Source organism: Sphaeramia orbicularis, chromosome 9, assembly GCF_902148855.1.
Source record: "Sphaeramia orbicularis chromosome 9, fSphaOr1.1, whole genome shotgun sequence".
NCBI lineage: Eukaryota > Metazoa > Chordata > Actinopteri > Kurtiformes > Apogonidae > Sphaeramia > Sphaeramia orbicularis.
The window spans coordinates 48,293,365-48,305,614 of record NC_043965.1 but is presented as its reverse complement, the minus strand read 5'-3'; the positions used below and the strand labels follow the sequence as shown (position 1 = coordinate 48,305,614).

The 12,250-nt window shown below is 37.8% G+C and overlaps 1 protein-coding gene across 2 annotated transcripts in view; it reads right to left on the bottom strand.

Annotated features, from left to right (window-relative positions):
• Positions 1-12,250, bottom strand: part of LOC115425180 (rho guanine nucleotide exchange factor 28-like) — a 105,405-nt gene that overhangs the window by 76,760 nt on the left and 16,395 nt on the right. For both annotated transcript variants that reach the window (XM_030142558.1, XM_030142559.1), the window contains exons 6-10: positions 8,621-8,804; positions 7,956-8,157; positions 6,781-6,856; positions 3,461-3,519; positions 376-448 (exon numbers count right to left, since the gene is read on the bottom strand). In XM_030142558.1, coding sequence (XP_029998418.1) covers positions 376-448; positions 3,461-3,519; positions 6,781-6,856; positions 7,956-8,157; positions 8,621-8,804 — 594 coding nt within the window. The remainder of the gene's footprint in view (positions 1-375; positions 449-3,460; positions 3,520-6,780; positions 6,857-7,955; positions 8,158-8,620; positions 8,805-12,250) is intronic.

Here is a 12,250-nt window from a genome sequence, read left to right as displayed (position 1 = left end):
CAAGATATTATTTGGTTTTTATTTGCATTAAAATGGATAATCTATGAGAATACAGGAGAACTGAATGCACGATGGGGGTGCTCTTCCACATATCTTTTACATAACCTGTTTTGGAGCAGGTTCGGTGTGCAGCATAACCCAACATAGCAATTTACTCTGGTAAAAAGAAAACTATATTTATGACACCTAAAATCCAGATTCACATCAGTTACTTTGCTAATCTCTTAATCCTGCTTTGAATCATAGGCCCCTGGAGCCATTTTTGCAGGGGATTTGATTAGTATTCAAAACTAAAACTAAACTTATGTATTCATTGTTGTGGTCAATATATTCAACCACCATTTTGCTCTTTTAAGAATTAAAATGAGTCTGTACCCGGGTCAGACTGGGACTGGTCGTCGTCTTCGTCCTCTTCATTCAGGCAAAAGATCAGCGGCTCCTCGTAGTCCTGGTCACACAAACAGGGAACTTTTCACCAAACAGCATAAACATATGCTAAGTGAGGCAACAACAAACCTAGAAAACTAAACAAGTACGAAAACACAAGTGTTTCTCCAGAGTGAGTGAAGGAGAGTGAAATATAAATTAGGTAACCATCTGCGTGGTGTGAAACCAGACCTAAACGATGACCAGAAACGCACCCCACACCTTTCGAAACAGGAAATGCACACTTGACTGCTCGCATAGTGAACTATTCAGTGATGTGTGCAGGTGGTGGCTGTGACACCTGAACAATGCACTTGAAACAATGTGAGGCATTGAGGGTCAGTGAGGGAGGGACAAGTCAGCCTCTTATTCTATGTCTGATGCAGATGTTCATGTAGGTTAAGCACAGCTTGGAGAGTTTTACAAGACAGTCAACTGAAATTAACTATCAAAATAAGTTTGTTATTGCAGTTAATAAAAAGCACCAAATGAACGTATGACACTTTTGAGAGACAGATGATGGGCAATTACTTCTCTATTATTTTCAATGAATAAAATATTATAATAATATTGATAAAATATAGTATTGTACTTAGTGGAATGATGAACTGCAATGTTAGCCACTAATCCCTGAACATTCAATTTAGATTTTGGACAGAGACTATTGACCATATTTGGACAAAAGGGGGAAGTGCCAGGTGTCAGAGCTGTCTTTGAGGAGTCACGGGCTATTGCTAAACACTAACTTACTGACTCTGTGAAACAGTAAATTTTATCAAGCACTGTGTAACAAAGTCATTTTACATCCTTAGTGTAGTACTTTGAATTTTAGACAACAGCGTACTAGGGCCACATAAGAAAACAAAAATACTTGTCATTATTAGAATAAAGTCGTAAAGTATCGAAATAAAACCCATCAATTTATGAGAATAAAGTTGAATACAAAAAGAGTCATTATTTTATGAGAATGAAGTCGTAATATTATGAGAAAAATGTTGTCATATTTCCAGAATAAAGCCATAATATTATGACAATAACATTGTAATTTAAAAACAGGCAGGAAAAATATCATAATTTACATGAATAAAGTGGTAGTGTAACCACCGATAGCCCTGCAGCCGACCACTTCCAGTCAGTTCCTCCTCCACAAAAGATGCAATTGGCTCCAAATCTGTTCGGTTCTTACGACAAAACAAATCCAAATGCATGCAAACTTGATTCAAAGTCCTTAGACTAATGATAATGTGTTGATGGTGGGCGGGGCTAATAGGCTCAGTTTTTTGCTGTGTGTAAAATCCAAATGAAAGTATAATCTCACAAAATGTTCCAAGTTCTCCATTATACTTCGAGTGGGCACGACTTTATTGTTGTAAATTATGATATTTTTCCTGCCTGTTTTTTAAATTACGACGTTGTTCTTGTAATATTATGGCTTTATTCTCGAAATATGAACTTCACTCTCGTAAAATTATGACTTTTTGTATTCAACTTTATTCTTATAAAATTACGGGTTTTATTTCGATATTTTATGACTTTATTCTCATACTGACAAGTGTTTTTATTTTCTTGTGTGGCCCTAATACACCATTGTGAGTTTATTTTTTGTCTTTTTATCCTTTGTTGAACTATGTCCTTGGGTTTTGTCAAAGGCACTCACAAATAAAATGTATTATTATTATTATTATTATTATTATTATTATTACTATTGGTGTGGAAGCTTAGTGGAAGCTATTAACCACAACTACAGTAGAGCTGCCAGGAAAAGAATGCATTTTGTTACATAAAAAGAAACCCTGAAGATCCAACTTGACAGATAAACACACTGTCACGCCAACGGCCTGACGACAGATGTCAACGATGTGAAAAAGTTAAAGATGGACCACAAGACCATTTATTAGAGGAACCGGATAAAACAGATATGAATGGAATGATTCCTGGAGCAAAATTGATTCAATATAAGTCTGTGGGAGTCAAAGGGTTTTTAAAACAGCATCTAGTGGCTGTTAGAGGTATTACACCTTAAGATAATTCTGCACTGGCCTCATGTTGGTCCTTGCCCCTTATATCTCCCAGAATAAATTTGAGGTACTTATGCCTAATTAAAGTATTTTCATTTCATATAAATAAATAAATAAATATACTCCACTACATCTCAGCATTAAATATTGCACTTTCTACTCCGCAACATTTGTGACATCTTTCGTTACTTTGAAAGGCAACCAACATGCAGCTCCTTTAAATGTCACCACCATAGTGACATAAAACATAAACATAAAAGAGCTTTGTGTTGGATCTAAGCTTCAGACAGGGAGGACAGAGCTGCAGGAGGAGGGCTTCAATTTTCCAATATGAGTACAAAATATTCTGGTGCTACAGTCTACTCTCGTTAAACCGCCCGCCGTTATACCGCCATTTTCGCTCACCGCCGACCAAAACCATTGCACAAAAATCCCCAATGCATTATTCCATTAGCTACCGCCATTTCCGCCTATCGCCATCCGCCAGCCCAGTTCCATGCACAAACAACACTTATACCATTGATTTCCCGACCGTTATACCGCCAGCGTGATTGCCATCGAGTACACATAAATTTTAACAATGAACTGAAACAAACGCGCCAGATGCTGATCGCGACAAGCTACGAGTAGGTCTACGGAACGGCCACTGTTCATTTATTGCAGAACACTCAGTAGGTCAGGATGTCGGGAAGAGGACGTGGGATTAAGCCAAAGCCTCAAGATGATGGGGTGTCATTTCCCGAAACGGTATAATAATGCTTAAAATGTTTCCCCACTTTAAATGATCCCTTACAACATAACAGAATCAAGATTTATTTAGAAACGCAATTAGAACGGGTTAACGGAGGCAGCACAGACATCATATAGTAAAGACATGCACATTATGGACGCAACCCGTTATAACGCCATTTTCGCTATACCGCCAATTTGGCCATGAACGGAAGTTGGCGGTATAACGAGAGTAGACTGTATATTTTTTTGCTTTCTTTTTATATAAACAGAAAACCAGTACTCACAAAAATATTCCCGCTTTTCACTGCGGTCGAGTCTCCTCCATTGATATCAGAGTACAGTCCTATAAGAAGAGCATATGTAAAACTCAGCCATACAGCAGGCACTAAACTTCAAAAGACATTAAGGTAAGCACACATGTTTGTCCATTTTTAACGATGTATGTACTACACAAGATCTTATTCCTGTTCTCTTGTCGTAACCTGAGGGAATCTTTACCGTGTGGCCTTGATCTCTTCTCATTTCTTTTAACTACCATGTGTGTGTCCCAGATCAAAAGACACGGTGTATTATTGCTTAGCAGAAACAAAGTAACGACACAGTCAAATTAGTGTTTGGGTGGGTTGATACTCAGCCTGGGGTCGAGACAAATTAAAGGAGGAAACGCAGGAGTGGGAAGTTACAGCAACCCATAAAGGATGTATAGATTAAGAGAGGAAGAAAAGGCAAAGGCTGAGAATGGAGATGTAATGTATGGGAAACACTGAAAAGCAGTGAAAAGCACTTATCTAACAAATGTCTTTGTGTTTGTCAATAGACTAGCATGGAATACATTTACTCAACAAAGACACAGTGATGTCAGCTGCTCCAATGGGACAAGAAGGAGCTAGAGAAACTGTAACATTTCTATTTCTACTTATACATTACGTCTGTATGCATGGTGTTTTTGCCATATATGCCAAATAGTTCAGATCCTTCCACTGAATAATTACTGTAGTGATTCATGTTTCAGCTGCAACAAGTTCTCTAACCCTTTAAAGGAGTGATATTTTTCTTTTTTAAATGGAATTATGAATTTTAAAACGTTTCCCTGTGGTCTACATAAACTGTAAGTGCTATGCTTGGGTCAAAATTCTTCATTAATTCAGCTCCACAGGTCCATCTTCAACCCTATTTCTGACTAATGACATCAGAAAGGTGGTTTTGAGCACTGGCCCTTTAAATGCACATGACCCCGCCCCCTCCAGGTTGTCGGCTGTGCTGCTCTGTCCTGTTCAACCAACAACTGAACATTTCAGGTAATCGGCTCAAAGTTTGGACATATTTTCAGTATGGACTACGACTGCTGCTGCTGACAAACAATTATGTCGTACTCAGAGAAATGTTCGTCGGAAGTCTTGACCTTATATGTGCAAATGTCATGACGTAACTAGTTATAGATGTAACAAATTAAGCAGGAATTCAAACGGGTTGTACAAATCCACTCGATTTTTGCCAAAATGAATATAAAGATAACTTTCCAGCATCTGGAGGATTCAGATTCAAACTTTTTGAACTATTAGGGTCCACATACACACATAATGTACCAAAGACTAATAAAAGTGGGTTTAGATGAATATGACCCCTTTAACTAATGCAGCAGCTTCTCATTTCTTGAACAACTATCAGTTTGACAGAGAGCATAAAAATGAACTGTGTTTAATGGATAAAGGTCAAGCGGTCTGATGAGTCCAAATTGACCCTATTCCAGAGTGATGGGTGCTCAGGGTGAGAAGAGAGGTGGATGAAGTGATTACCCATCATTCCAAGTAGCTACAGTACAAGCATGAACAGCATATTCCATTTGGATATTCTGAATTAGGCCCATTTCCAAATGGAGCATTAGTGATTAAGGCATGTGGGATATGCCAGTATTACTCCTGTTTTATGATGATTCTTTGGACATAATGTATATGCACTAAAGCACATTCAGAAAATGAATATAATTTGTGCATTTTACTGCAGGTTGCAATAAAGAGCTTCTGATTACAGTCAGCTGCAGTAAAAACAAAGATCATCTTTGATAGAGACACATAAACATCTCTTCTCTCATCTCACATTTCTTGTCAGAAGTAGAAGCAGATTCACTGTTACACATGTTTTCTATTATTTGATTTTTTGTGTATTGTTTATCATTATTATTATTATTTTTCTATTGTTTGATTTTTTATTTGTGTATTATTTATTATTATTTTTATATTTATTTTTTGTTTCATGTTTTGTATTATGTCTGTGTCTGAAATAAACTAACCTAAACTAAACTAAATTAAACATTATGACAGAGGATATCAACAGGTTTATGGATATGGGCAAATATCAAACAAGATGACCTTGTCAAGAAGTTGTTTGAAGAAATAAATGAGGAAGGCTGCGTTCACATACAGTTATGCTTAAAACTTTTACATCCCCTGGCAATTTTGTGAAATGTGTACCATTCTTTAATGAAAACATAAATTATCAGGCATAACAAATTTATTTTATTTTAAAAGGGATTCAAACAAACTATTAAATAAAACCTAATAGAAAAAAAATGGACAATATTTCACAAATTTTGCCAGGGTATGTAAACTTATGACCGCAGCTGTAACTGAAAATCTGCCACGAGTGGAAAATGCTGAAAAAGTTCTATTTTGAATGGGATTGCACAGCTGCATGTAAACAGGAATATTATAGTGATATACATTTTCATTAGCCATGGAAAGTAAACAGGTTAATGGGAATTTGGTGTTTTTCAGAATATGGGTAAAAAACGAATATTTTGTGCACGCCAACATAGTCAGTGACCAGTGCAGGATTATAATGTATCAACAGCAAAAAAATATTAAGACATATAAAATATTCAGTGATGTAAAAAAGGGCAAAAGCATGAAATCATCCCATTTGAAAAGTAATCATCTGATTTGACTATCATTGACCAAAAAAAAATACTGATTCATTTCAATTCTATGATTTAATCAACTTATCTTTTAGTTGTAGTGGCTGATTTCTGCATCTCAAACATCTGGTGACTTGTGACCATGTAACACTCTAACTAAATTTGCCATAATACCAGATCTGTTAGTTCAGTTATCATATGGACAAAGACCTGATTCTTCCACCAGAAACATTTCTAGTTGTAGTTTTTTGGTCTTGTTTCATGTGGTTCATTTCCCTTACATGATCAATCATCCTTGATGGTTTTATTATCTCACTGAGTTATTTGTTGCTGATTGACCTTTTTTGTTGTTTTTATCACCAGTGTTAAATACTTTCAGCCTCACTTGAAGTGAGGTCTCTATGTCAATATAGTGTGAAAAGGAATAAGAGATATGATGACGAGGATGGCAACTTCAGTCCATCAAAGTTTCCAGCTTGCAGTACTTTAAATCCCCAGAGGAGGGCAGTCATTATCTATTAGTATGTAAGTCGGTTTCAACCTAGTGTTTATCTGGCCACATGAATCCCTAAAACAGAAATGGCAGACCATTGCAACATGAAAAGAAAGTAATTAGGAATGGATGTCTTAGTTAGGGTAGGCCTCCAAAGCCCTCCAAAGCAGACAGACAGGTTATGCAGGATAAGATACCGTTCTCTGCAGGATCATCCACCAGCTCTTCCTTCCCTAAGATCGTCTCCACTCGCTCCCTTCTCAATGCTTTGATCTAGACAAGAACACATCACCTTAAAGGCAGAACACTCAAATGTGGAGTACTTACACATTTCCCAGTCTGCTTTAGTTTGACGGCATTTTCAAGTGCTCACTGGATAATGAGGTTTTCATTATTAATAGATTAGTGCTCGAGGTGCTGTGGAGCCGCTATGTATTTGCAGTAGCATTGCCAGTTTTCACAACTGAAGGGATTATAAATAGGTTTGAAAATAAATTTCCTTCTCTCATTTCAATGTTGACAGGCGTGGAGTGTGACAGAATGGCGACTATAGAGAGAGGTGGCTGCATTAGCACAGAATGGAGCATTTTAAATCAGTTTATTTTATTTCATATCGCACTCAAAAATACCCATAGTCATGAAAATGTGAATACTAAAGTTGACAAGCAGTCATGGTTGATCATTGATCCACTCACATTGTTTTTTCTTGGATCTCTATTTTATTGTTATTCTGACTGAAAAATTGAATGTGGGGACTGATGTTTTTCTGCAACATTTGAACAGAAAAAGAATGTTAGAATAAACATAAACATTTTGTTAGTAATTAATGAAAAATGGATAACACCTTCAATATTGTTTTAAGTGACTGGCTTTTTTTGTGAACTGTTGTAGTTGATGATTAAATCATACCCATTTCAACCTATAGACTGCAGAATTGCAAAATATGCTAATGTGCCAATTCAAAATGATAACAGTAGTGAAGTATTTGGAAGAATGATAATATGTGCTGTGCTAATATTAATGTTACATACAAATAACTATACTGAAACTAATCTTCTCTTCTATTGTCCCTTATGTAAACATTCCCTGGTGTTTCAGTGCATTACTGTATAAACTGTAACTTTAATGCTGTGACTTGTTACTGTCAGTGGTTACAGTAATGCCTGTGACATTAACATGAATGAAGACTGTAAAATGTAAAACTCTGTCTTTCTTTGTCTGTCTTTAATTAATATCACAATTAAACCAAACATGAACAGGCATATTATTTCAATTCTGTTTACTAATTCACCAAGGAACCAAACAGTTTAACAATCAAAGAAATTGTTAATTAAGTCAATTTTATCCAACTTTAGTTGGTGATAATCCTCACCTCTCTGAGGAAGTCTTCATCTCTGAGCCGGTCTCTGAGAAGCAGGATGTCCGCATGGCGGCTTTCCTCTGAACTCCATCTTAGGTGTTGTCGGGCAGTTAGCGTCAGGTTCCCTGTGTCGTGACAGTACCTGAGCAACCGCGCCTGATCTGCCCACACCTGGGACAGACCCGCAGGGGGTGTGGCCAGAGGGTTGGGTGGGCTGCAGTACAACAGCAAGACAGCAGTGAATTTGCCTGCAAATATTAACTCTAGAAAAATGTGTTTTGCATTTGCATGCATACTGCATAACTGATATGCTATTTAAAACCATTATATATATGCATAGGTTTTCCTGTCTTACCCTTAAAATGATAGCTTGTTTCTCAAATTAGATGTCTCAGATGCTGGTGTCCTACTTTTTTCCTATTCACCTAAACAGATCTGTAAAGCTGAGCTAAAGATTTATGGATTCCAAACTGTACGCAGCCCAAACATTCCAGAGTCTGACAGGTGATACTTAGATGATCCTTAGCATTTTATGTGTTCATAAAACATACATAAGCCACATATTAACAGTATTTAAGACATCTGAAGAATGCTTTTTATCTGGGTTAACAACTAGTGTAAGTGTTGTTTTTCCCTTGTAGTCACATGTGTGAAAGTAAAGGAGGTGGTAATCCTACTGTGTGAGCAGCTCCAGGAGCTCAGTCTTGCCAGCTGTCTGCGCGAGCTGCAGCGGTGTGACTCCATCTTCATTTGGGAGACTGACGGCCATGAGACCCCCTGGCTGACAGAGCAGCAACTCAGCCAGACGACACAGACCCCAGCGCACAGCCAGGTGGAGTAGGGACTCCCTGGGACTGTGTTCTGAGGAGGAAACACAAAAATATAAAACACCACACATAACAAGTATCTGAGAGGACAACTGCAAACACTGGGGGGGAGAGTAGATTGTAGAGTCCCTGAAACTAAACCATGTAATATCTTAGTCCTATAACCACTAGCTCATTATAACTAACCTAAATGTCAGTGATATATTGTCTTCCACGACATGAGATCCCTCTGCTCCACTGACCCATTTTAAAGCAGTAAAATCGTCTCAGCCAAGTGGTGACAGCTTGCTATTTCTGAGTCTGCCATTCAATGCAGTCCAACAAGATCTGTATCCAGGTAACTGGCCTTCATCAAATCCACACAGCTAACCTTGGAAGAAGAGGCAGCAGAAATTCAAGCAATTTGTACTGGATAAACCAAACTCAGATTTTTACTGATCTGAAACACCTCAGGTACATGGTATCTACGGTACAGGCCTTGTTAAGCTATAATGACATACTTCCTGACATTTCTCAGCTTCCATTGTCTTCAAAGTCTATGCAAAGCAGTGGTATGCATGTGTGTGTGTGTATTTGACTTTATCATAAAATGGACAAGTGTGTTTTCAAACCTCCAGTATTTGGAAAAATACAGAAACTAATTGAAACATTTGAAACTAAATAACTAAGGTAAAGATTCATTTACTACAAATGTAATGCATATTCAGTATCATTTTTAGTTGCCTTTTCCTACTCCAAACTACTGTTTTTATATCAGATGCAGTGACTGGTTGTTACAGCAGTCAATGGAGCTTTATGTGCACACTCTATTTTGAGTATTTTCCTTTCACACTGTCTGACAACCCATTCCAACCAAACAGATGATGTTATGCCACCTGACTTACTTGACTAAAACAGTAATTTAGTCATTTTAGGCAACTGGGGAGTTGCCCGCTATTTTCAATCTAAGCTAACCAGCGACCTCTCTTCTGCTGCTCTATAGCTGTATCAGTGTTCAAGACACTGTAGAAATGCAGTCAGCTGATGTCAGCAGACGTCCAGCACCCACAACAACACAGACTCCAACACAAACCTCAGGAAAACACAAGCAAGTAAATAGAGAACCTCCAACCTAAACTGATAAAATACCAGTCACAGATGAACCTTCCCACAGCCATCAGACTATGCAGTAGGATAGTTCCCAAAACACATTGCGCATGTGCAATTATACTGTAAATTTGGAAATTGTATTTCAATCTAAATTAATGTAAATATTTATTTGAATAGCAGATTTTCTTCTCTTTTCCCTTTATACTTCATGTTTCAGTCATGTCTGTTATTCTACTTGTCTTCTCTGCTCTTTGTTTTTTGTACTTGCTGCTGTTAACAGTAATTTCCCCATGGTGGGATAAATAAAGTGATATCTTATCTTATCTTATCTTATCTTATCTTATCTTATCTTATCTTATCTTATCTTATCTTATCTTATCTTATCTTATATAACCTGATTGAGGCAGTGGTAGACCAGCAACTCCTACATCTGTGAAATTTACTGTTTTTCTTATTTCTCATTGTCTGATGGTTTCAAAGACACATACATCTATATAAATTTTAGTGTACCGTTGAAAAGTAAAATGGTGTAAATGTTCTCTCCAGCATACATGTAAACCGGGGGTGTCCAATCCCGGTCCTCGAGGGCCAGTATCCTGCATGTTTTAGATATTTCCCTCTTCCAGCGCACCTGATGGTCATTATCATGCTTCCGCAGAGCTTGATGATAGCTTCATCATTTGAATCAGGTGTGTTGGAAGAGGGATACATCTAAAACATGCAGGATATTGGCCTTCGAGGACCAGGATTGGACACCCCTGATGTAAACAGGTAAGTGTTAACATAAGTGTTCTATACTTTATGAGGTTTTGTTTTATTCTGGCTGTCATGTCGACACATATGCCAAAGCAGCCTCTCTCTTAAGTGTCAAATAGTACAAATACCACTACTTCATTACTGCTTTTCTTTTTATCTCCTTTTTTTCATTAATGTGAGGCTGCAAGCTTCTATTTTTATATAACTGATTAACATAACCTCGCTGTGATCAGGCAGGAGAAGCACTGGTCCTACTGTACTCCAGTTTTTATACTGGTGTTGTATGCTGTAATGACCCCAAATGCATCACGAGGTCACCATTTTTGACCTGCTCAGAAGATCCTGAACAGCAAAGTGATGGCAAGAAGCCCTCTGCTCACGTTTTCAGAAATGGCTTTAGAAATAAACATCTGAATTTCACTTTTCACTGACAATAAATATTAAAACTGTCCTATAAATGATGACAAAATCAACAAGTGAGGCTTTAGTGTCAGCGGTACAGTGATGTCATAAGCAGGGTTATCTGATTAACTGCGGCCATTTGGAGGGAGACATTGCAATGAAACAGACTGCCATAACTATATTAACCCCAAATCTAGTTTGTCATTTATGTAGGTGGTTCTACACAAGCAGTCAAGCCACATAAATAGATGCTGGCATCTAGACACGGTGGTCAGCACACGAACACCGAGTTCTGCTTAGGGTTACTTCCAGATGGAAAGGCTCAATTAACTGCATTACACGCTGCTTAATTGGCTGTGATGAATTTAACAGAGGCATACATATGACCACGTTCACTTCCGACTTCAGCCCAGTGAGCATGGAAAATGGGAATGACAGTGGAGAAAGCAGAGGGAGAAGGATGATGCGGGGACCGGAGTTGAAAAGTTCATATTCTTCAGATAGAAGAAGTAAAAGTAGTTCCAAGAAACTATTCATCTCTGCTCACAAAGTGCCTTGTGGGCTTTTGTTGATGGCATGACATAAGTCTTTCTTTAGATAATAATATAGCTTAGGGCTGGCAATTTTCTTTATCTACAAACATTCCTTCACCTTTTCCTCACCTGATCTGACTTCTGATCTTGACAACTGACTGTGCACTGCTTCTATGACATACTGATTCATACTCCGTGTATTCCTCACAGTAGATGGCAGTGGCCATGCTCTACAGTTCAGAGAAGCTGAAAGGAGCACCGTCACAGAGTTACACCATGTGCTGCTTCGGACAGGGCAGCAGCAAAAACAGTATTTTAGGATGTAACCCAACTCTGCAGCAGCTCTCTTGTGGGGGAAATATGATCCAGGCCAAATCTGACCCAACTAACATGTATACTGGGCAAAAAAATTAAACAGCTTCTGTAGCCAAATGTGCTTTGCATTCTGGGATGTGACAGAGTTTACAAACTGAAGGAGCTTGTGAAGCAGTAACAGCTGCTTGTTGGAAAATGTTGGAAAATACCACTTTCCTAGAATACCTGGCCTTCTTCCTGTATTTACTATTTGTTGACATTTTTTCAACTCCTATTTTTTATTTGTTTTGTTAATCTTATAATCATCATGTAAGAAACCAAACCAAAAGGGAAATGCTCCAAATTGTTTTAAAAATTAGCCCTGCGATGAACTGGCGACATGTCC